This window comes from Charadrius vociferus, unplaced genomic scaffold, assembly GCF_000708025.1.
Source record: "Charadrius vociferus isolate BGI_N301 unplaced genomic scaffold, ASM70802v2 scaffold192, whole genome shotgun sequence".
Lineage (NCBI taxonomy): Eukaryota > Metazoa > Chordata > Aves > Charadriiformes > Charadriidae > Charadrius > Charadrius vociferus.
The window spans coordinates 2642661-2665886 of record NW_009647437.1 but is presented as its reverse complement, the minus strand read 5'-3'; the positions used below and the strand labels follow the sequence as shown (position 1 = coordinate 2665886).

The 23226-nt window shown below is 39.3% G+C and overlaps 1 protein-coding gene across 1 annotated transcript in view; it reads right to left on the bottom strand.

The window, feature by feature from the left end:
* PRKCE (protein kinase C, epsilon) overlaps nt 1-23226 on the bottom strand; it is a 295234-nt gene that overhangs the window by 37920 nt on the left and 234088 nt on the right. Inside the window, exons 11-12 of the mRNA XM_009880644.1 lie at nt 15599-15741; nt 3126-3137 (exon numbers count right to left, since the gene is read on the bottom strand). Coding sequence (XP_009878946.1) covers nt 3126-3137; nt 15599-15741 — 155 coding nt within the window. The remainder of the gene's footprint in view (nt 1-3125; nt 3138-15598; nt 15742-23226) is intronic.

The following is a 23226-nucleotide window of genomic DNA, read 5'->3' as shown; positions in this document are numbered from 1 at the left end:
GAAGCTTTCTTACACAGAATAGAAAAACATACAGCCAACAAATGCATGTCTATCCAGGTAGCATCTTGCATTTCTGTAGCAGTTCTCATTCAACTATTCCAGCAACAAAGCCTTGTAACTCTTAATAACCCACATAAAGGTTATATTACTGCATTATACAGGTAATAGGAAAGACAGAATAAAAAGATACAACGTAATCAACCACAGTTCCATCCATTCTTAAAATTTACCTTAAATATGAAAGTAACTAGAACTATAAAACATTTTGCTCTGGTTTTATGGTAATTTTCTTTCCTGTATTTTCCAGCATTCTGACCCAGATTCATCCCACTAGACATTACAGTGTAATTGAGGTACCACAGTTTGCCCCAGGCTCCCTCCATGGCTATGTCCACAGGTATCTCTAAGCGGATGATTCACAGAACACGTGGGCTGCCTGGGTCCCTAAAGAAGCCTACCCTTCTCCACTGACTGTGAATGAACTGCAGGACAAGCAGGATCCTGACTTGGAAGCTTCAGTTGCATTCCTAAAGTTAGGTGAGATGAATCTGAGACATTGTGTATATTCAGTATAAGCTGCTTCCTGACTTGCAGATAAGAGATTTCATTCAAATTAGTTGTAAAATTTCCATTTTTGTAGGAGAAAGCCAAACAAAGGCACATTTTTAAAAGACCTGCATTCATTTGTCTTGTTACTCATGGTGGAATTGACACACACATAGAGTGCAATTTGCTAGGCTTTGAAGCTATGCACTGTAATAACTCTTAATTTTTCTCACTTATGTCATGTGGCACTCTCCTGACTGCAAAAACTCCAAGCATGCATATCCATTAAAAAGCCAGACATTTAATTGCTCTACTTGGACACAGCAAATCAAGGGCTCCAAAGCATTGTTATTCTACATTGTTTCAGGCATATAGAAAGAGGGTTCTAAAAAAATGAAAACAACAGAGGAAAAGCTGCTACTGTAATCAGCCATGATTGAAGGCATTTCCTGTATTTTGCTATCAAACCAGTTGTTTTTTCCATTACATACTAAGTGAACTTTAGTAAGGTCAAGACACCAGAGAAAAACAGGATCAGAATATCTTTAATCAACTGAAGTTGACTAATTTAGTCTCTCCCTTTCAGATGTTTAGTCCTGGATCTTATCCCACTTCTCCAGTTTTCTTCCTCAAATCATAGATGCATAACCCAGGTCATTTTCAATTTATGATTTAGATAGTTGTTTTCAATGGCATTTAACTTGTTAGCCTTACACTTCCCCTAGCCTAAAGGTCAATCAACCTCATGCTGTGTAACAATACCAATATTATTTTAGTATGATATAAGTCCAACAGGGGAGATGAGTTTTCATTCACAATCACAATACTGGGCCAAAAACTTCCCTCAGTTGGAAGCCTATCATTTCCATCATGCTGCTTATTAAGATCAGGTGTAAGTTTTGAAATTACTATTAAACAAAACTCAAAGCTACAATAGCATAGGTTAATCTCATCCAATCCTGTACATCGTCATCCTGCTTGCCACACTAAATACAGACTGTTTTAAGGTATATAGCATTCCTGTCCTGTGCTCTGACCCTATTCTTTTTCTACAAAAAAAGTCTTTTCTTCTTCCACAAATGCCAAATGACATTCTTTTACTTGTAACACAACTGTCGACACCTCCCTCGGAAATGACCAGTTCCGAAAGTATTGTTGACTTGGCAAGGAAGGGAAAAGCATGCCATGTTTTCCCAGCAGCTACTAAGAAAATCCTGTGCTTTGGTCCAGTTCTGTTACATAAAGGAGAAGACCAGCCTGCCTGAGCACTGCGATAAGACTGAAAGCCAACTCATCGTGCAACCTTGTTATCTACCTACTGAACACAGATGCACAAAGCAGAGGCTATTGAGTGCTAGCAGAAGGCCTCCGAAGCTCACCTTAAGTCCCATTCTCCTTTGCTGCCAACCCCTTTTTGCACTTCAAAACTGTAGTAAAGTTCTCTTTTTCATTCATCTGAGGTTGTTTATCAAAAGAAAACTAATGACACTCACATAAATCCCCATTTTTCAGTCAAGGGACCAGGCCTTCAACATACTCAAAGTTGAAAAAACACAGTGCAGATCAAGAGCTCTTAAAACACTACAATCTGCTTGTAAAAGGTAGCACAAATCTTTTACATCCTCAATAATACTTATTTTGTGCTTCATAGAATCATAGAATGGTTAGAGTCTGAAGGGACCATAAAGATCACCTAGTTCCAACCCCCCCAGCCATGGACAAGGGACACCTCCCACTGGACCAGGTTGCTCAAAGCCCCATCCAACCTGGCCTTGAACAATCCCAGGGATGGAACATCCACAGCTTCTCTGGGCAACCTGTTCCAGTGTCTCACCACTCTCAGAGTAAAGAATTTCATCCTGATATCTAATCTAAATCTACCCTTCTCCTACCACTACAATCCCTGATAAAGAGTCCCTCTCCACCTTTTCTATAGGCCCCCTTTTAAGTACTGAAAGCCTGATATGAGGTCTCCCCGGAGTCTTCTCTTCTCCAGGCTGAACAACCCAACTGCCTCAGCCTGTCCTCACAGGAGAGGCGTTCCAGCCCTCTGATCATTTTTTGGCCCTCCTCTGGACCTGCTCCAACAGGTCCATGTCTTTCCTCTGTTGAGGCCTCCAGAGCTGGATGCAGTACTCCAGGGAGGGTCTCATCAGAGCAGAGCAGAGGGGCAGAACCACCTCCCTCAACCTGCTGGCCATGCTTCTGATGCAACCCAGGACGTGGTTGGATTTCTGGGCTGCGAGCGCACATTGTCAGGTCATGTTGAGCTTTTCATCCACCAGTACCCCCAGGTCCTTCTCCTCAGGGCTGCTCTCAACTCATTCTCTGCTCAGCCTGCATTTGTGCTTTGCTTCTATCAGGAACAGACAGAACCACCATTAGATTCAGGGAAAAAATGAAAATTTGGCAATGCTTGGAACCTACTTTATAACTTGAATTGGTCATCTTTTTCTTTCATTTCTTTGAGTAAACTCTATACACTCTGTAGACTTTTAAAGAAGCTGTTTAAAACCCTAGTATTTTAGTCTGGCAACCACAACATGAAGCATACAATAAAATGGCCAAACCCAATTGACTGGAAGCATATCCTGAGCAAGTCATTAGTGTGCCAACATGAGCTGACATTCCAGTGCCTTTTCTGTACTCTGCACCTTTATGAAGCCCAGAAAGTGTATAGGAGAAGGGTTGCTGAAGGTTTTTACATACAGTGTTTCTTTTTATAAAAGAAACAAATTTTTTAGAATTCTCTTCCCTATGCTCCCTAGGGTGTCCTTAGCAGGGAACAAGCACAGCTCCTAGCAGTAAGCAGACTCCTAGTAGAGCTCCGTATCATGTTTCCATGGAGAAAAATGCTTTCTTAGTCAGGAAAAAAAGTCTCTGCAGTGAACTTTTGTACAGACACTGATTTTTTCCAACCCCACTTTGGTCTCAGTTGGACCTCTTGGGTCTTTTTATGGAAAGCCTTTGCACATAGTGTTGCGCGTAATATTACACAGAGTGGCCTAAATAAATTATATAGCATGAATGAAATGATGTAACTCAGCAAGAATGTTGCTTCCAACAAAATCTTTACTTATATGGAATCACTAGAAGAAAGATTTTAATAATTTCTTCTTCTATTCTGATTTCAGTAGCATAGTTCACATGCCCGAACATCTTTTTGCACCATCATGCGGTCTGAACTTGGGAAGGGTATGTACAGTCTTAATTAAAAACCTTTTCTAACCCTGCTGTATTTATTAAGGATCAAACAGCAGCAGTCAACAGCAGTTTAACAGATTTCTGCAGAAATTCTTGTAAAAACAGTGAATTAAATCTATTTTGCTTTTTAACCTTCTAAAAGCATTCTGTTATACAGATAGATTTGTCTGTTTCAAAATTCTGTAGAGTTAACAACTTCCTATTATGTTTGATGGAAGATTACTGCAGTGCAGGGATTCTGGCAAAATTAAGAAGAATCTTTATTATTTGTCTGGAAAGTATGAAGAAGATGGGAGTTTCTTGCCCTTCTATGTTGATCTATACATAAAATAAACTCCTAATGCTGTTTCCACACAGAGGTCATAGAAGCTTGTGCTTTGCACTGATGATTCGAACTCCAAACCTTACTTTGATATGTAACTAAAAGGGATTATACATGTTAATATGGAGAGCTGTATTTTACAAGATACTCTTTTAAAATTACAATTGTGTAGCAAAATCAAATTACTTTCACCCCCAACCTTGGCCAGAAACATTCCCAGAGAAACTTTTCTTGTGCAAGAAGTTTCTGCTCCAGCCTTGTTTTAATGTAGCTCCTGCAGCCTTCCCCCATCTCCTCCAGAAAATGCATGCTCAGGAATGCTACTTCGACTGTAGTGCCAATGTATAATATCATCACTTAAAATCTACTTATACAAAGCACCCCACTATTTTTAATTAATATGAATGCTATGGAAAGATGATTCATGGGTTACTCACATGAAATAAAACCTGGCATGACTTAGGAAACTTACAGCATATTCACTTTTGCCAACAGCGAGGTTGGCAAAGAGCGCTATACCAATTTACCTTCAGCTATAAAGACAGAGAGGCTACAGAGAAGAGCCTAATAGTCCAGCCCAAATGAAAAAAAAGAGATGCAATTCTGAATACAAGGTTTGGGAGACTAAAACATGACTTTAACATTTGGTACTTAGTGGATAGTCATTGCATGTAAATACTGACTTCAGTAAGATTATAATGTAAACTATTGACCAAAGCAGGGTGTTCTTGAACAATTTTGGGAACATAAAAAAAATTATTTTGAGCCTGAGGAAGTATTTTTGTAACTTCTATATGCCCGAGCCACTAGGTCTCTCTTCACAGACCTGCTAACCAGACTCTATGCTCTGACAAGGTCAGAAATTATCCTATAAAACTCACAGATAGTTACGTGGGCAAAGACGAGCAAGAAATCTAATTATACACTTACAGAAGAACTATTTTGCATAAAGTTTTAATAAATTATAATGTTAAATACAGTCTCTTTGCATCTTTCTGACAGCCTTAAACTGAGCACACTGAGTACAATTTAATGCCATTGTAAAATTTCTTTGCTCTTCTGGTGTCAGAAAGGGCTTTTACTGTAAATAAGAATCATGTTTTTTAAAGAACCAGTCTCTTACACACCAGATAGCAGCCTCTGTACACCCATGTCATCTTGTAATCATATTTATAACATATTTTTATTATGTATTATCACATTCTGAATTCCACATGAAAATGCATGAACAAATGAATCTGAGAAAGATTATCAAAACACTTCTAAAACAAAATGGGAGAAAAGTTGCAGAAGTTGTGCTATATCCCAAAGACATGTATACGCTATATCAAACTCAATGTTGCCCAACCCCGAAACAGCTGTGGATATTAGTTTAGAGTCTCTGTAGCCAATTTGCAGCATTGCATTAAGACTTGATAGCATAGCAAATGAAATAGTTAGGGGCACTATAGTACAACTTTCAACCCAGACTCAGACTTCAAATGATGACATGAAGCACTCCATTAGCAATGACACAGTTCAACCCTTTACTGCCCACTCTGCCCCAGGCATCATCCTTTCCACTTTCTTCCATCCCCCCATGCTACCATCACTGTAATTAGGCAAACATAACTGTATTTGATTGCTTTTAAAATGGACCCAATTAAATAAGGTGTGTAAAAAATAAACCTCATTTTCTATGGAAGGATTTGGGGATTTTAGCCCAAATCTCTCGGATTGGGTTTATACAGACAACTGTCTTGGCCTAACTAAGACCACCTTTAGCTGAGCCAGGAGAAAAGAGGCTGTAGAGGTAATGACTTATGCCAGATTTGTCACCAAATTATTCTGGCTTTATAAACTATAGCTCACTAATATCAGTTAATGTTTTGTTATTATTACTACACAGATAATTTCCAGGATGCTGTTTCAAAACTTCTTCCGACTCTTCTGCTCATGGACAGAACAACTTCTACGCAGTGTGCAGATGTTTTAAAAATCATAGCCAAATCTTTTTCCTCTCGGGGCATCCAGAGAAAACCAGAACTTTTGTCCTACTGTGTGTGCAAGTGTATCACTCGCTATGATCTCGTGGAGGCTGACAAAAGATCCTCACACTTTTCTTTTGTGAATTTTCAACCTGTGAAAAGAGAACCTGCCTAAACGCCAGTGCTGTCCAAAGGGTTTCTGTCACCTCCCCCCTGGGCATTTCTCCCTTAGTGCCTGTGGAAACCAGCTCAGAGAGTTTTGGCAGACGCAGCTTCAACCATCTTGCAAAGGACTGCCTTCAGCCTCATGCCAAGGGCTATGCTGCTGAGCTGCTGTCTACTTCCCCGGTTCATAATCTAAGGATATTTAAAGACATTCATATAAATGAGAACCAGGGCCTCTTTATAATAGTTATGGACCCTTTGGACCTATTACAGATTATCAACAGATGAACTGGCACACATTTGGTATGCCTTTTTATGCCCTCTGTATACAGTACCATAAACGCTTGCTGTCCTCTTATTGGCGGTTCAGTTTAGGTAAATATGTACTCAGGCAGTTTCTTAAGTGCGTATTATTTTTGTTCTACAAGTACTCCTTTAGAGCTGCTTCAGATTTATTGATGTTGGGAAGCTTTTAAATATCCATTACCCACTTAATTGACCATAGCAATTCCATCTGACTCATTATTTGTGTTTGTTAGAATATATTTAGGGATTTTTTAAAATGGGTGTTAATAGACCACAGGATCTCCCTTGGAAACCCTATAATAAATCAAGTAAATACCTGGTGAAGTGCTATAATGTTTATTTATTACTACTTAATTTTATCCTAAATATTCCACATTTTGAATACATGAAGTTCCTCAGTTCAAGCTTTCTTCGGTTGTTTTTTTTAGAGCAGTGCTTCTGTATTACTCAGTTTCAGACCAAGGTGCACCCATACCGGCTGCTACATTGGCTACTGTTGAAGCCATCCCATCCTTCCCTCCCCTTCAAGGGGCAATCACATGCCCTAAGACCTACCTTGTGAAGAATACTTTTACAACTGCCACAGTCAAATCTACATTAAAAAATGTACACAACTGCATGTACTATTTGTATTTGACATGCTTTGAAGAACAGCATGTTCTGTAACTTCCATACATCAGCAGAAGGAAATTAAAGTCCGGAGGAAAAAGTATACCATGTAAGTACTGGCATTATTTCTGGCCTCTCCCCCCTTTATTTTTTTTCCTCTTTGCTGTTTTGCATGACTGACTACTGGAAAGAAATTCTAGAGGCAGGAGGCAAGAAGTGAAGACCCATCTGGTGTGTACATTGTGAGAAGTGCTGCTTGGGCTTCTCCTCATAAGCTGGATGTTACTGTAGGAATTTTTTTTTAATCCAAAACATTATACCCCCAACATAAGTGGTATTGGGGGGCCAAATTCAATTTGGTCGTGGCAGGAGAGTGTCTTTTCCTGGTGCCATTCATCTCTGGGTGTATCACAGTGCAGAAACCACACAAACTCCCATCTCAGTAAAATTTGACCTTGGCCTCACTGCCACTCCTGCTTAGCCCTGCTCCACATCTGCTGCCTCCACATGTACTCAAGGCTGCTGAGGTGATAAAGACAATGTATTTCTGCCACTGTCTGCTACTCTGGGAAGCTGTTTGTTTGGACTCTGTGGAACACTGGCAGCTGAGGAGAGGGGCAGGTATTACTTCTGACACAAGAAGGTAAGCTAAGTGACTCATTACCACTCTGGCCTTGTTACCCCTCACCTTTCCACTCATTTTCAGCACAGTCATGGCCATCTGGTCCATTTTGTTCCACTTTCTGATTCCCCTGGTTAGACTGCACCTAGTCTGTCCAAGGTCCTTCTGATGTAATCCTACCACTGTTTATTCTGGTAGCAGTAAAGACTTTGACACACTCCCCAAAATGCTGGGGTTCTTACTGGCTGTATTTTCTCTGTTTTAGTTCATTAGGCCATTTTAGTTAACCTCCTAGTGAACAATATTATCTCTGTTTTCTTACATTTGAGTACAAGTTGTCATCTAAACAGATATTTTCAAAGTTTTCAAAAGTTTCAGTGATAACTCAGTTATGTTAGCTTTCAGATTGGCTAAATTCTTTTTCCACAGCCTTCTGCAATGGTAAACAAAATAACAAATGGTTTTAAATAACAGTGTATTCTCAAATGTGGTGATTTTCTATTTTAAAATAAACACATTTTCAATCTGAAAAGTCACACCAACGTCCCAAATCATACAGGAAGCTGCACGCTTCATGCATATGAATAGTCTCGCTGAATCAAAATCAGCCTATGAGTACAGTGATCTGCATGCAGAAATGTTTGCTGGAACAGCATATAAATGATAAGCTTTTTTATAACAAGGAGGTAGATAAAACACGAACACACGGAAAAACTTCTTTACAGTTCAGGTGACGGAGCACTGGCACAGGCTGCCCAGGGAGGTTGTGGAGTCCCCTTCTCTGGAGATTTTCAAAACCCGCCTGGATGCAGTCCTGAGTAATGTGCTCTGGGCAATCCTGCTTTAGCAGGGGAGTTGGACTAGATGATCTCTAGAGGTCCCTTCCAACTCTGAAAATTCTGTGATTCTGTGAAAAGTTGGGGCGTGAAGGGGGCAGAGAGAATAAATGCAAACTTGAGTCAGAAGTAGCAAGGTTGTGACCGAAAGATAGGAAATGTTGTATGCAAATGTCTTTACACTAAAGCGTATTATCCCAATTTTGCTTTAAGGTCGTTTAGTATTTTAAATATCATTATTTAAAAAACATTAAATAGAGTTCCTAACATGCTTTCATCTAATGTTTTGCAGTACTCTCCAACTTCTCTGCTGCATCTCAAGAGCACAACAAAATCTCTGTGAAATGCCTATTGCCTCAGAGCCACGTTTGCTGTGCACTTCTCTGTATTACTATGAAACTTTGGCAGATGCATTCAATAGCATGCAAAAAGGCAAAGCCTCACCCTTAACATGACATAGTTTCAACACCACTGCAACTGGGTTATAGAAATATTTTCCATTGTTTGAAAACAAACACGACTGAAGGGCACAGCAAGATTCAGTCCTAACTTTTGGCTGTTAGTAGCAGAATTACATTTGGGAAGCACCTTCAGAGTTTTAATGCACTGCGAAACAAAAAGCATTCCCTTTCTTCTGTTAGAAAATTGTTTGAAGAATATGATTTTGTTTGGAACTGGTATACATATTTATTTAGAAACAAAGCTGTGACTCAACATTTTAGGAAAACTACAGGGATTGTCTTGTGTCAGTACATTTCAGTTTTACACGTGCTGCAGCTCTAGTGGATTTTTATTTTGTGTATGCTTCTCAGTTAAAATCTTATCAAACGCAGAAAGATAACACACATTTCTTCCTGTTATAAAATAAAAAGCACAAACATCAATCATCTAAAATCACTGACATTCACCCAGAAATAAATACAAATAAGCCCTGTAAGATTTCACTGCTATTATCTGTTGGGAAGCGCTGTCGCCCTTTCTACTGAGCGTACCGGAACATGGCTGCCCTCACAGGAATGTAAACTTGGCATTAACCCTGGCAGATTCCCACTCCCTGCCTTCTCTCATTTAACATTAACTCACTCCCATACTGTTATCAGAAGGTAAAGGTCATAGCTTTATTTACACAATACAGCACTATACAAACGGTCATTAAACAAGAAAATCTTGCACCAAATAAACATGAAGCAAAAAAACAATGCTGACCTCGCTACCGGGAACTCCCCCTGGAAGTACCTTGTCATTCCCCAAATGAGGTCAACGGTGCTGCTCTATCCTTCTAAATATTAACTGCCCGACACTGCTCCTCTGCACACCCAACTCCCACACGAGAGCCAACCGAGGACTTTCTTATGTTCCAAACCCAGGAGAAATATAGAAAGCATTCTACTGCTGGCAAGACCGCGTGGTTCATGTCCTATTCCCACAGCCTTTACTCATCCTTCCACAGCTGGAAACCTTGTCAAAGGCTCTCCTATACGACAGCAGCCTTTAGCACAATACAGAAGCTGGGCAGATGGCAGGGTGGACTCCCTCGGTCCGAATGCCAGAAGCCTGGGAACCAACCCTTCTTCCTGCTTCTCATCTCCCTCAGCCCCGCTCCTCTCCACCCCGGCCCACTGCCTTTTCCTGCGGGGAAGATATCCTGCTTATTTATGCATTTCACAACTGCTGGCCTGCCTAGATCCAGCGAGAAAAAGTGCAAAGAGGGCAGGAGGCCACCGACTAAAATCCCATTGTAGCTCACGCTCAGTTTCGGAAACTAGACCAGGCAGAGCAGAGCACGGATGGAGCCCAGGGCGCAAACCCGGCCAGGAGCACTGGTCAGGTTGCGTGGCCTGGGCAGCAGCCCCTGGAGACACGAAGACTCAGACACACACGCAGCAGCACAGTTCACTCCTTGCTTTCTGCTTTTACTGAAGGTGACGGAAATAGTTTGTTGCTCACTTGCGCCAGAAGCAAACTGTAACTTCTCTGTAGCAGACTCCTGCAACAGGTAGTTTATGTGGGGAAGGGCTTGAGTTCAGGATATTCCCGTGCTTAGGTCTGAATATGCTGTCTGAGGTTACAAGGTCTTTCTTGCCCTCCTTCATGGACTGTAGCTCACGCAGGATTTTAACCTTTACCTGTTTAGAGTTGCAATAATATGATCTTTACATACTTGAAAAACAAATTTAGACCAAAATGCTCCATGTCTAGTTTCGTATTTTAAAAAGCCCCCCAAAAAGGGGAAGAGGGGAATTTTATTTGGCTGCTGCCACTCAGAAATAACACAGTAAAGTAAGTTGGGAGAACGATGACTTTTAACATGTTAACCACTGACCATGCAACATTTTCATCGGTGTAAATATAACTCCTCATTACTCTGCCAAGGGTGCACTGAATCATACAACCGCCAGTGAAGTCAGACTTTCTAAATATTCTTATTTCACATAAAAACACACTAATGAAAGTGCTCTTAATTTTAGGTAGTTGTTCTTTCTGAAACACTGGTGTGTGTTACCCTGATAAATGGGAATACCAGGAAAACTGATCACCCAAAGAAAAATTCAGTTAGTGTTCAAACAAGTTCTTAGGGTACCTGTGTAACAAAAAAGCCCGGAGGTATTCAAGGATTGGCATCAGCATATTTATATTCGCATTCTCCTCAATTCAGTGTTAATATATCCTTCATCACGACCAACATACTAATTACAGAGTGCACAGAGCCTCAGAAAGCTGCAGCAAGTTACAGGCTGGATTATTACTTCATATTGCTGAGGAACATGATAACCCATAGTTACAAATGAGGACTCCCCTGCGACCAGGTGCTGCAGGATTTGAAGGCAACATCTCACAGACCTTACATTTGAAACCAAAAGAGTGAGTTAACTTAAAGAAGGTGACACTAATTTCCCAGTTAATATATTTTTCATCCTCCTAGGTGAACCAAAATTGTGTACATTCAGTTTCCTTCTTTTGTATTTCAGAGAGAGCACCTCATTTAATCACTGGAATGGTCCTGGAGCGTGTAAGAGATGGTGCAACTACTGGCCCTCCAGGTCTTCACTGAAACAAGGTTTGTAGTTCACACAGTTATTCCCTAGATAAAATAGAACTAGGGACATTGGCATTTATGTTAACGAAGTGGTTCCCCATTCTAGTGCTGATGTCCCTGCCTGGGGACACAACAGTTCTTTGTATGTATTTCAGGTCAGAGTGGGCCACTTGTGTCACCTCACTTGAACTTCTACAAGGAGAGCTGGAGACACGCACCCAGGTAATTCCTGTCCTCACCACAACAACTGCAGACGGATCAAGAACATGTAATATTTACATACATCTGCGGAAAGCGCACAGGAACATTGAAAGTCAGTGCAAGAGGGGAGCACAGAACTGGCAGTTTCTTAACACCCAGTTTGTTGCATCTTCCCTATATGAGAATATATATTAAGCTGACGATGACTGACTTTAAATATACCAGACCGCAGGGACAGGTGACACTAAACATAGCCCACAACCTTTCATCACTGAGTTCAAAGTCCAGTTCAGTTTACAGGCAAAATGAGATTCATAGTCTAGTCCTTAACTCCTGAAGCTTGGATACATTTTTTCAAAGTGGTGCAATTGCATAACATAAACAACAATGATTGCCAGAAACCGCGATTGAAACGTCTCTGGTGTCTGATTGACTCTACTTGTATTATCAGGCCCCAGCTTGACATGTGCCTGAATAGCTGAATGCCAGAGGAGAGGGAAGGTGGCAGGGACAACGCAAATATTTTTATTAAGTTGTTGAAGTGGTTTTGACACAACAGTAACACTATACCTTTAAAAATGCCACACTGAAAATTATCCTAAAGTTTATCTATCACACAAGATGCATTTAGTAACAGCAGCATCTTTATATATAAAAATTGTGAGGTTCATCTTTATTTGCAATATAAACTCAGTAAACAAAAGAAAGGTACGTAATTCAGTAAGCATACAGATAATTGGACAAGTCTGGGAACAACTGTGGGGCCAGTTGCAAAGATGTGAACTTACAGAATAATTTCTGTTGCCAAACAGGGAGCCAGCTTTCTCTTTGAACTTCAGGGGAAATGAGGATAAACTAGTTATTATAAAAGATGATCATTTAGTATCATCACAGCACTTTCTAAAACTCTAACCAACAAGCCAAAGCATGAGCTAAAGCTAGTTATTTACTTCCAAAAATATAACTATGTTTAGCTCCAAACAAATACTTCCACATACATGGCTGAAAAAAGATCAGAAGGTATAGCAGCTATTTTGAAACCTGCATTTCCATCAAACATCTTGATTTATTTATATATTCCCCACTTTCCTTGAAGTATTGCCCACAGAAGCAGCATTTCCCACTTTGGAGAATAACCATTAATTTCACACCGCAATGTTTTTTCTAGAGATATAATTACACAGGAGACAAGTATTCTTTATTAAAATATCTGAAGGCACGTTAGGTAGTTATGACTGGTAGTTACTTAGGAGCATAGGTTTTCTTTTCTTTTTTTCTTTGTTTTTTTCCCCCGCTTTCCTTTCCTTGTTTGCCAGCTAATAAGAGCTTAGGAGATGAAAAGGAGTGACTTGACCCCAATGCATTTTTAACATTGCAATAAATGATGCAGTGAGGTACAGAATAATCAGGCTGAAATTGTTCTGTGCAAGACAACTATTCTAACATATGTTTGACATCAACAAATGCATTCTCCCAAGGCCTGGCACACTATGAATGAATTGTGACATTTTCTTACAATAAATTCCTTTAAGATAATCTCTAACTTCTTCCTTCTACTTATATTTTATAGACTAATTGGGATATACGTTTTATGAATTGTTAAAGCTACCAGTATCCCCTCATTGGGAAAAGGAGTTATTCTTATGGACAAAACTATGTCCAGATCCAAAAGCCTGTGTCAAAGCAGTGTACAACTAAATCTGTTCCTAATGTTCTTCCTGTTGCTTTTTTTAGTTTCTGCTTTCATCCTACACCTCATGTTATTTCTCTTCTTCTGCTTTCCTGATAATAGACCAAATAGAACACGCCATTTTCAGTTTTAGTGTTTTACTATAGCATGCCAAAGACATGTCAGCATAGCTTCTGAATCAGAAATTGAGAGTAGCTTGCAAAATTTAAATTACAAAGCATTGTCTCATCAAAATAACATTTCTCTGGGGATCGAAGCATTTTGACAATAACAAGTCATAGAAAATACACAGGCACACAAGCAATTCAATGCAGCTAGCAGCCAACATACAGCAGAAGCTACATATAAAACAAGGGAAAAGAGGGAGAAAAGAGAAAGTGAGAAGAGAGAAGAGGATGTGTGTCGAAGGATGGGAGCAGGGAGGGAAGAGGGAGAATGAACGCACACTCATACAAAGAATGGGGAAGGTAACTTTACCGATTCTTCTGTCTGGTTCACAGAAATCACTAAACTGACCGCCAATTACAAAGTGTCTAAATTCCAGTTTTCAGGAAGAGGAAGTTAGCTCAAGTCTTTTTATGGAGACAAATTCTCAAAATCCTTCATTTTTTAAAGCACCAATCTTGTTTGTTTCCCTCACGATGGATACTTATAAATTCCAAAGTTGCCATCTTGTACCATCTAAGTTTACAAATACATAGCTTTGGAAATAAATGCAGCAAATAGGAAATGCGACACAGGCAGCAAAGGTTAAGAAATATGTTGGATCTTCAGCACCTGAAAACGAACCCATGCAAAGTGGTAGGGCTGAAAGTCCAACCCAGTATGCAAACCCCATACCAGTGTTAACAAAAGATGGAGATTTAGAGCCGCAGCTAGCAAAAAAGCTTTCTAAAGGAACCTGGATTTTTGACTGAAAGACCACTTTCACAGAGATTTATTTTCCTCAGAAGATGCAATGTCCTGCTGTTTGTGATGTATCTGGAAAGGAGACTCCTTCTCTGAGAAGTTTCCCTTTGAATCCCCATTGGTGGGAAAGCCACCGGCCTCTGATGGAAGTTACCATTCAGTCTTGATTACTAAACATTTAAAATTTACTTCTTTCAATTTCTAGTACTCTTGAAAGCAAACTTAATACGAATCCAGGGATGCGACAAATTCCACATCCTCATCCTGATGCTTTGGCTCAAGAAATCTGAGACTGCCTGGCCCTGAGATGACTACCCCAAATCAAAACTGATAAGGTGAAGGAGGGTGAGAATATCAAAAGAACATCAAAACTCGGTTAGATCCACAGACCCCAGAATTTTTAGTAGACAGGACAGACCTGTACCACAAAACCTGTAAAGCGCTCGGCTTCTGAAAGCCCAAATTTATCGCACGCAATGACAGGCTGCTAAAACCAAATAAACACATGGACACCAGGGTGAAAATTTTCAAAGCGATTCCTTGCTTTTAATAATAAAAGCCCATCCCGCATTCTTCACCATGGTGCAACAATATGCACTTTTTCCGTGTGCGTGCATGGGTGCTGAAGGTTAGAGATCTGGGGGCGGTGGGGCGGAGGTTCAAATAGATGCGGGGCACTTGCAAGCAAATCAAAATTGTCTGCAAAGAGCCACTTCCTGCTGGTGACTAAGCCTTCACCCAAACAGTGAAGAGGAAGGGGCATAAGCAAAGCATTGCAAACGACCATCCCGATCGTATCAGAGTGGAGACAAGTAGGACAAACAAACTCAGGAAGTGGCAGGGAGTTAGAAACCCAGAGGAAATCTAAGGCACAGGGAGGAAAGTGAAGAGATTGCGCCAATCTGCAGAAAGGTCACCTCTGGGTCGCACTGTGCCAAGCTTTTTCAAAACCGCTTTATTTGGACTATAATACAAAACTGGCACACACAGCTGGCGACTGCTGCAGAGGCTATTCAAATGTTAACATTCTCAATAATAAACAGCCAAAAAAAGTTCTATGTAAGCAAATTGGAACAAACAACTAATCTAAATCTAGTTGCTAAGAGACAGAGGATTTCAGCCAAAACCAGCCCCAAGCCTCAAGAATACTTTACTTTTGATCAAAAAAAGTACCAGTAGATGACGCATGTTGGTGAAGAAACATGAGTGCTGATGTGACCTCTGCTGCATAAAAGCGGGATCGAGGTTCGTCAAATTTGCCGTGAGGCTGGATTTGAAACATTAGGTCTCCTCCATTTACATATTCCATGACGAAAAAGAGGCGGTCCTGAAATTAATTAAACAGTGCTATTTAGCTAATTTCTTTTAGTCACACAAAGGACTGCTTGAAGCCACACTTTAGGCAACTGCAGCATTTGCGTCAAGAAATGAAAGAAACAAACACTACAATTCTGAAAAAAGAAAAGCTGACAACCAAAATCCCCCAAACCTAAAGAAAATGAGACAAAAGTCTCAACGTGAGAAATGAGAAAAAGGGCATAGAATAAAAATGTAGTAATAAGCAACACACACAAATCTCCACACACCAAATACAATCATCAATTTTATATAATGGAGATACTTAAATGATGCCATTTCTTTTAAAATTTAGTCGTAATAATGAAGAGATAAAGTCAATTCTGTCACCTACGGAAGGGCTGCTGGGCAAATATCAGGCTCCTTACGTCATCTCTTATCTCTTACCAGCTACTTTGTCTGCCAAGTATCTTTACCAAATTATGTAAAAATGAATTAGAATTTTTAAGCTATAGAAACCAGTGCTGACAATCTCAAACACTTACATGTGACTTTTTGAATTGCCTCAAACTCTTATAAGACAATGAGATATAATTACATTATTGAAATACATATCAAGCTATTTTTATTTTCTTCTGATGCTTATAACTACAAAGTTCAAGTTTTCAAGCCTTATTCCATGATGGAGAACTAGAAACGAACTTTACTTGAGACTAGCAACTGAGATTCTCAGGCAGTCACCCCATATTGGCGTTTCAGAAAAAAAATATCTCTAAGTTAAGCACTCGGTGAAATAGCCAGAAGTGAGACCAACAGTAAACTAAATGTGTGCTTGGCATCTTGAAACATTTATGATCTAAACTGACAATGCAGATAAAGTCATAAGCAAAGAAATGACACACATCCACTTGATATAACTTAAATCCTATTTTTTGTGAATGTTTCTTATACATTTTCATAGTTTTCTCTAATCAGTACTAAAGGCCCTGAATCATCAACTCTTTGCCCATTCACCCTTGGTTTGTAAGCCTACTTCCACATTCTTTATTTCCTTACTGTAAAATATCTACATCTATGCAGGCAAGAGTTTAGGCACAGGTGCAGGTAATTCTCATGTGATGTGGAGAACGGATCTGAGCGCATAGTCCTCGCTCTGCATTAGCTCATGTGACATAAACATTTTGTTCTCCAGTCACACGATACACAGGTGTGTAAGCATGAGACTTCACCAAAGGGAACCCCTCTCCAACTTTCACGTCACGCTGCAGTTTGGCTCTACCTCATGGTGTCTGGTGTGCTGGGTTGAAGAAAAGGAGACAAGATACAGCATTGCTTTGGATGAACAAAAACAACAGAAGATGTAAGTTAATTAACCTCCCACAAGTGAATCCAAGCCTGCAGATTACATAGTTTATACATACGAGTCCAGAAATTCATAAATGTTTGCTGTTTGCCTTTAATCATCTATTCTACGGCTCAGATTCAAAGTGTACCACTTAAAAATATCCTCAGACTTAAGCGTGTGCATTAATCCTGCTCATTAAGTGTCTAAATGTTATACTTATCAGGGATGTTTCCTGGAGGAGGCTAGAAATGTTTGGCTGACTTTTTGCCGATTACAGAAAGAGGATGCAGACAAAACCCTTGTGCCTTTCCTCCCGTATCTTGGGAACACAGAAACTGCCAGACTGGATCAAATTCAGGATCCAGGTAGACTGGCACTCTTGGTAAAACATTGCTAACAACTTTGGTACATTTTTCAACGTATTTTCTTACCATTTCCTAGTAAGGAAAACCTACTAAAGAATAGCATCAAAGCTTCTGGCTGTATCATACACTCAAAAGAGCACAGCTTTAGAGCCATGCCTTTGTTCTTTTTGCAATGCTTAGTACTGCTGATAAGAAACATCCAAAATCATAGTGCAGATCTCTTGACATTAGTGTAGGCTTTAAATATCACCTTCTTTGCTTGTTTTAAACAAAAATATAGGTCCTTGTGCTGTCTCTCTGATTTCTCTCTGGAACCCGTGAGAATTACATCCTCCTGTTTGAAATAAAATCTGATAGCTCTCAGATGGTCTTGTGATTTCATAAGCTAGAGCTTAAGGATAACACCAAATGCAGTCAGTTTTGTGATAAAGTCAGTCAAAAGCATAGCTATATTGGTACTGTAATGTAATATAAAAGGATACAACATTCCTGAGATGACAATGCAGACATTGCCCTTCATTAGGCTCCTTATCATTGCACTACAAACACAGTACCTCTGAAGATTTGTTCCAGTAAGAGTTTCCCTTTGCAATATGTTGCCTTAGATTATCTCACATGTATATAGTTCAGTGTTTCAAGTACAAAACCCATTTAGACTGTGGAGCGTCTGTCTAATATTTGGCTAAAGTAACTTCTAATACTTGCTGAAGTTGAAACTTCTTACATTGCTATTTCAACCTTTCCAAAGTCAACAGTCTGAACGAGAGTGGGCACAACCAGGAAACAGAAAAAGGAAGCTACAATTCACATTCCCCTAAGCAGCCATACTCACTCCCAACATTGCTACCTTTTTTCTGCACCTGTATCACAAGTATAAAACGATGTCGGTGCAAAGTGATTGTGCTGCGTCTTACAACTGTGACTCCCAAATGGCGATCCTCAACTTGCCACTGAGCTGGGGTGATACCACCATGCTTCCAACTGCCAGTGATGGGACACCCCCCGACACACACACCCCCGAGAAGGCTGGTTTACACAAATGTTTAGATCATGGCCATCTCCTAACATACGAGGATATACATTGTACATATTATATTGTACATTTTTATATTAAATACTCTTTGTTTGATCCAAACAGAACCCATGGTTTTTTGCAACATTCACCAAGTGCCTAATTGCTGATTCTAAATATCAAAAATAGTGTTTAGTTCAAACTTCAAGTTCTTTTATTTTGGTTCAGTACTTTGTAGGACATTTCCAGTTTAGCCAACTGAAAATTGAATCTGGATTGTTTAGCAGAATATCTTGTCATTAGTCTGAACAAAGGTTTAGCAGCAGCTCCATTCCCAGAGCTGGAGAGCACTAACTTTCCTATCCTCTTTCACATCTCTCTTATTACGCACATCCCATTCTCAATGTGAAGGGGTATTTCTGGCAGATCCTGCAGCTTAGTTGACCACCTCTTCAAAAGTACACCTACTAAAACCAGAATTAACAGCTCAGTGCTTGAAATTGCTCTGCTGTTGCATTTTTCTGCTACACACTGGTATTTCAAGTTACTTTTCCATCCTTCCTGGGTGCCTATTTCAGCTTTCTAATGAGAACTCACAGAAAAAAAAATCGTTTGAAAGTTTTGTTCTCTGCTTACAGTGAGTTTGGGAAAGGTGCAGCAAGCCAGAGTTTCAACATAAGAAGTTACCATCTTTTTTGATGAAATATACTTGGTCCCTATGAGAACCACTTTCTTAAACCCACTCTTTTTTTGGCCAGCACAATGACGCGATCAGGTGGGACTCAAATTTACATGAAAATAGGATGCAAGAGATGAGAGAATATTTTATGAATATGAGCTGAGACTGAGAAGTCCGTTTCTCTCCTGATTCCCATAACCTCAACAACAACAGAGACACTATTTTGATTTTGCTACTTAAACTTCTTTCCCCTATCTTTCATCATAGTTAGTGATCAAAATATAGGTTCCTAACACTCTATTTCCTTTCTAGCATAATGTAAGCACACACACTGAGTGACCCTCTGTGACTTCAATGCAGAGAGGATTTAATCCTCAAACAGTAATTGCGAAATAACTGTATTATGCCTGATTACATGCATCTCGCTACATGTATCACCAGGATATATTCAAATACTGAAGTGGGAGAACATAAAGTGAACGCCCTAAAGAATTATGCATTAAGGGACAACACACTGTTTACTGAGTTAAAAAAAGAGATACAAGGTATGACTTTATCATTGTGTTCCAAGAGAAAATTGAATGGGTTTGGTTTGGACCACATTATTTTTGGACTCCGTTTTCATAACATTTGAGAAGTATGTTTTGATGAACAGAATAAATGTAAAGCAGTCCTGGGAACTCTTTAATTATTTAAACTGAAATAAAAGGCAAAATCACAAACAAAGACATTATAGCTTAATCCTCTCTTGGCATCTCTGAAGCAAAAAAAGTACTGCAAAGTAAGCTAATATGTTTTCTGAAGTTATTAGATTCTTTTAGAGGTTTTATTTTAGCCCTTAATCATACCTGCTTTTCCTCGAATTTCTCAAAAGGTATGGTTGAATTAGAATACTTTAAATAATAAATGAAAAGAAAAACAGAGCAGAGAGCACGGGTAAGAGATTCAAAAAGCAAAATGGACATGAAATAAATAGGTTAGAAGTCAAGACAAACGAAGTTCAAGTTCACTCTCTATTTCCATAGTATTTTCTGACTGTGGCTTTAACTGCTATATTGGAATGCATAACTGCCTGTCTTAACATTTCTATTATTCTAGTCTCATATCTTGATGTTCTTAATTGAGATACTCTCTTGCATGCTTTATGTTTTCAAAACTGGACTCTAAAAACAACCTCTCTTCTAGTTTCTGTCCCTATCACTATCTGGAAAAGTACACCTGTCACTTAAACTAGAAATCTTGTTTCATCTTCTCTCTCATGCCACTCCTTTAATTGTGCCCCCATTTCATTTTTCATCCGCTTTGACATCCAAAATAGCCACCCTTTAGCTCTACAGTAAATCTTTCTAACTAATCCTTTACTCTTTATTCTATTACCATAACCTTCCCTCTTCAAAATCATTCTCTGATTTTTAGTTTTATTTATATATGTTTTGTTAACATCAGCCTATATATGATGTGCACTTCCTAGCAGTTTATATTTGCTTGGTTTTAGATGTTATGAGTTCCATTGGATAAAACTTCTACCTTTTGTTTCTTTTGGAATAACTTACAAGTTTTTAATTTAGAAAAGGGTGGTGATTTCCAAAAATATCAATAGTAATAAACTCTCAGGACATAAGAGACTCAATCCAGCTCCTTTTTGTGAAGGTGTGATTAACGACCTTCCTACTAGTAAGACTAGATAATCTTGCCAATCAGTTTTGATTTAACAGATGACACTATACAGTCTATTACTTGTTTAGATGTGGAATAATACCATTGTTGAGGAACAAGCTTCTACGTAAACCCTGTATGAAAGCTTAGACATGGAAAGACTTTGATGTATTGTTTACATTAATTATTGTGTAGCCCTTAAAAGATTTTTTTAAAAATTGTGATCAGTCATTAACCTGCCTGTCCTTTGTTTGTTTTCCAGTTAAATTCTCATTAACACTAGATTGCTGCTTAAACACAATCCATTGAGAGACATAAGGTCAAGTACAATCATCACCGCAATTTGAAGAGTACAACCTTTTTACTCTTCTTTCAAATGAGTCCTACAAGTTGGGGGACCCAATATGCAGTTCAGCACAGGCTCATTACCGAAATATTACAAAACAAAAATAAATCATGCAATCTGTCTCCCACTTTCAAATCTGAGATGAGCATCCATGCTACAAGGCTGAGAACAAATTTTTTCACCACAGTTTTTTGTCTCCCATTTCAACTCTGACAACACTGAAAACCAGAGAATTCAAGAAAGGCATCCACATGGACTCCTCAAGTAAAATTCACAACTGATGAATCTTACCAGCCTACTCCAACTACCATTTGTTCCTTCATTTATGTTTTCATACAATTGGCTGTAAATAAATGCTTCCTGATTCTCACTAGTTCCCAAAACTAAGTTCTTTGTGCGAATATACCTTTTTCCTCCCAATTTCAGAAAGTCATAGTTGAATTAGATTTCTCCAGAGGCTACTGAAAATATCAAGGAAGCTCATATTTTTATTAAATACAAGTAAATTTAAATACAAAATAGTTCATATTCTAGTTAAGTACTGTTACATAATGGAATATGTTTAGCCACTAAACTCATTGCAAAACAAAAGTCAAAGATATAACTTTTATTGCACAAGAAGTCAGATATATCACAACCTCGGTATGTTCTGTAAGACGATATTTTATTCCTATCATGCATGTATAGAATTCTTTTCCAACTAGTACAAAATGTGATTACTTAACTCTATTTAAACAGGATGCTCAAACAGTTTGTTTAAAATTACCTAAAACTACAGCAACTGTCCCACCCCTCAGAACTCGAATAAACATTTCCTGCTTCTGATGGAAACTGCGAGGCACACTGTACACAAAACTATATGCAAAACCTTCAAAACCCTGAGCAGAAAACTAACCAGCATGGCAGATTCATCTTCCACAATCCCAGCATTAGCAGCGGAAAATATAAAAACATGGGAAAAATCAGGTACAACACTAGAGAAAACAACAAAAAGGTCGCTCTTGTTCATTTGATTCCTTTTTGAAGTTTACAGTAGGAATCTTCAACAGGACACCATGACATGTTATCTGTCTCTGATTTCAGTGTTTATACTCAGGGCTAATTGTGGGGGGTTTTTTCCTGTTTTGTACCAATGCTTTACTGGAGTTCCAACTAAGAAGGGAACAATTTCTATGAATCCCATATTTCTTGGAATAAACACCCTGTACATAAGAACTGCTATCTTACATTTCAGATGGGATGTTTGCATCTTCCACTTAACAAAAAAATGCACGCATTCAGATTTTGTATTCAAAGACTTTTTCCATCAACCAGATACTTCAAATTTCTCTCAAGCGGGTGAATGCTATTATAGCTTATTGCTCAGTTTTACTCAGCTTTGCCCAGTATTCAGTTTCGAATCCAGTTTTTTTTGCCCTTGAAATAAAGAATCACCTCAAAGTTAAAACATAGACCGGAGGGAGTCAGAGAACCACACAAAATTGGATAAAGAAGTCTTGCAAGGTCATCTGGCTTATCCCACAGTTGACAGGCAGCATCAGCTGTACCTAAGCCAAGGGGAACTAACCTTTTCAGTGCTGCAAGACAGTCTCCTGGCACTGTGAGCCAGCGATTGAACTGCAAATGCGAACAGCCCTGCTGAGTGGACTCCGTTTGGCCCACAAACCCCTAGAAAGTAGAAGTCTTTGCTACTCTGCTCTGCTGGAGGGCAAGTGCGTTGGTCTGCACTCCACTGCAGTGGGGTCTCCTGCTGCAGAAATGTGCCAGAAACGCTCTGTTCCCTTCTCAGTTGACTGGTCAGCAGCAGAAGCCAGTAGTGAATAGTATTCCTTGAACTCCTTCTGCCTCACAGGCCAGAAAATTGCATCAGTTCCTGAAATTAATCCAATCAGCTCTTAAAAATCACCACTGATAATCATTCCTTGACCTCCGCTGGCAGTCTATTTCAGTACTTATAGAAAATACAACTGGAAACTCTTTCCACTGCTGTGAATAATTTCCATTATTACTTGTGCTTACCTTACTCAAATTATCAATTCCTAGCTGTGCTGGAAGTTATATACTACCCTCAGAGAAACACTTCAGTGCTTTCCACCTTTGCTTCTCACACAAA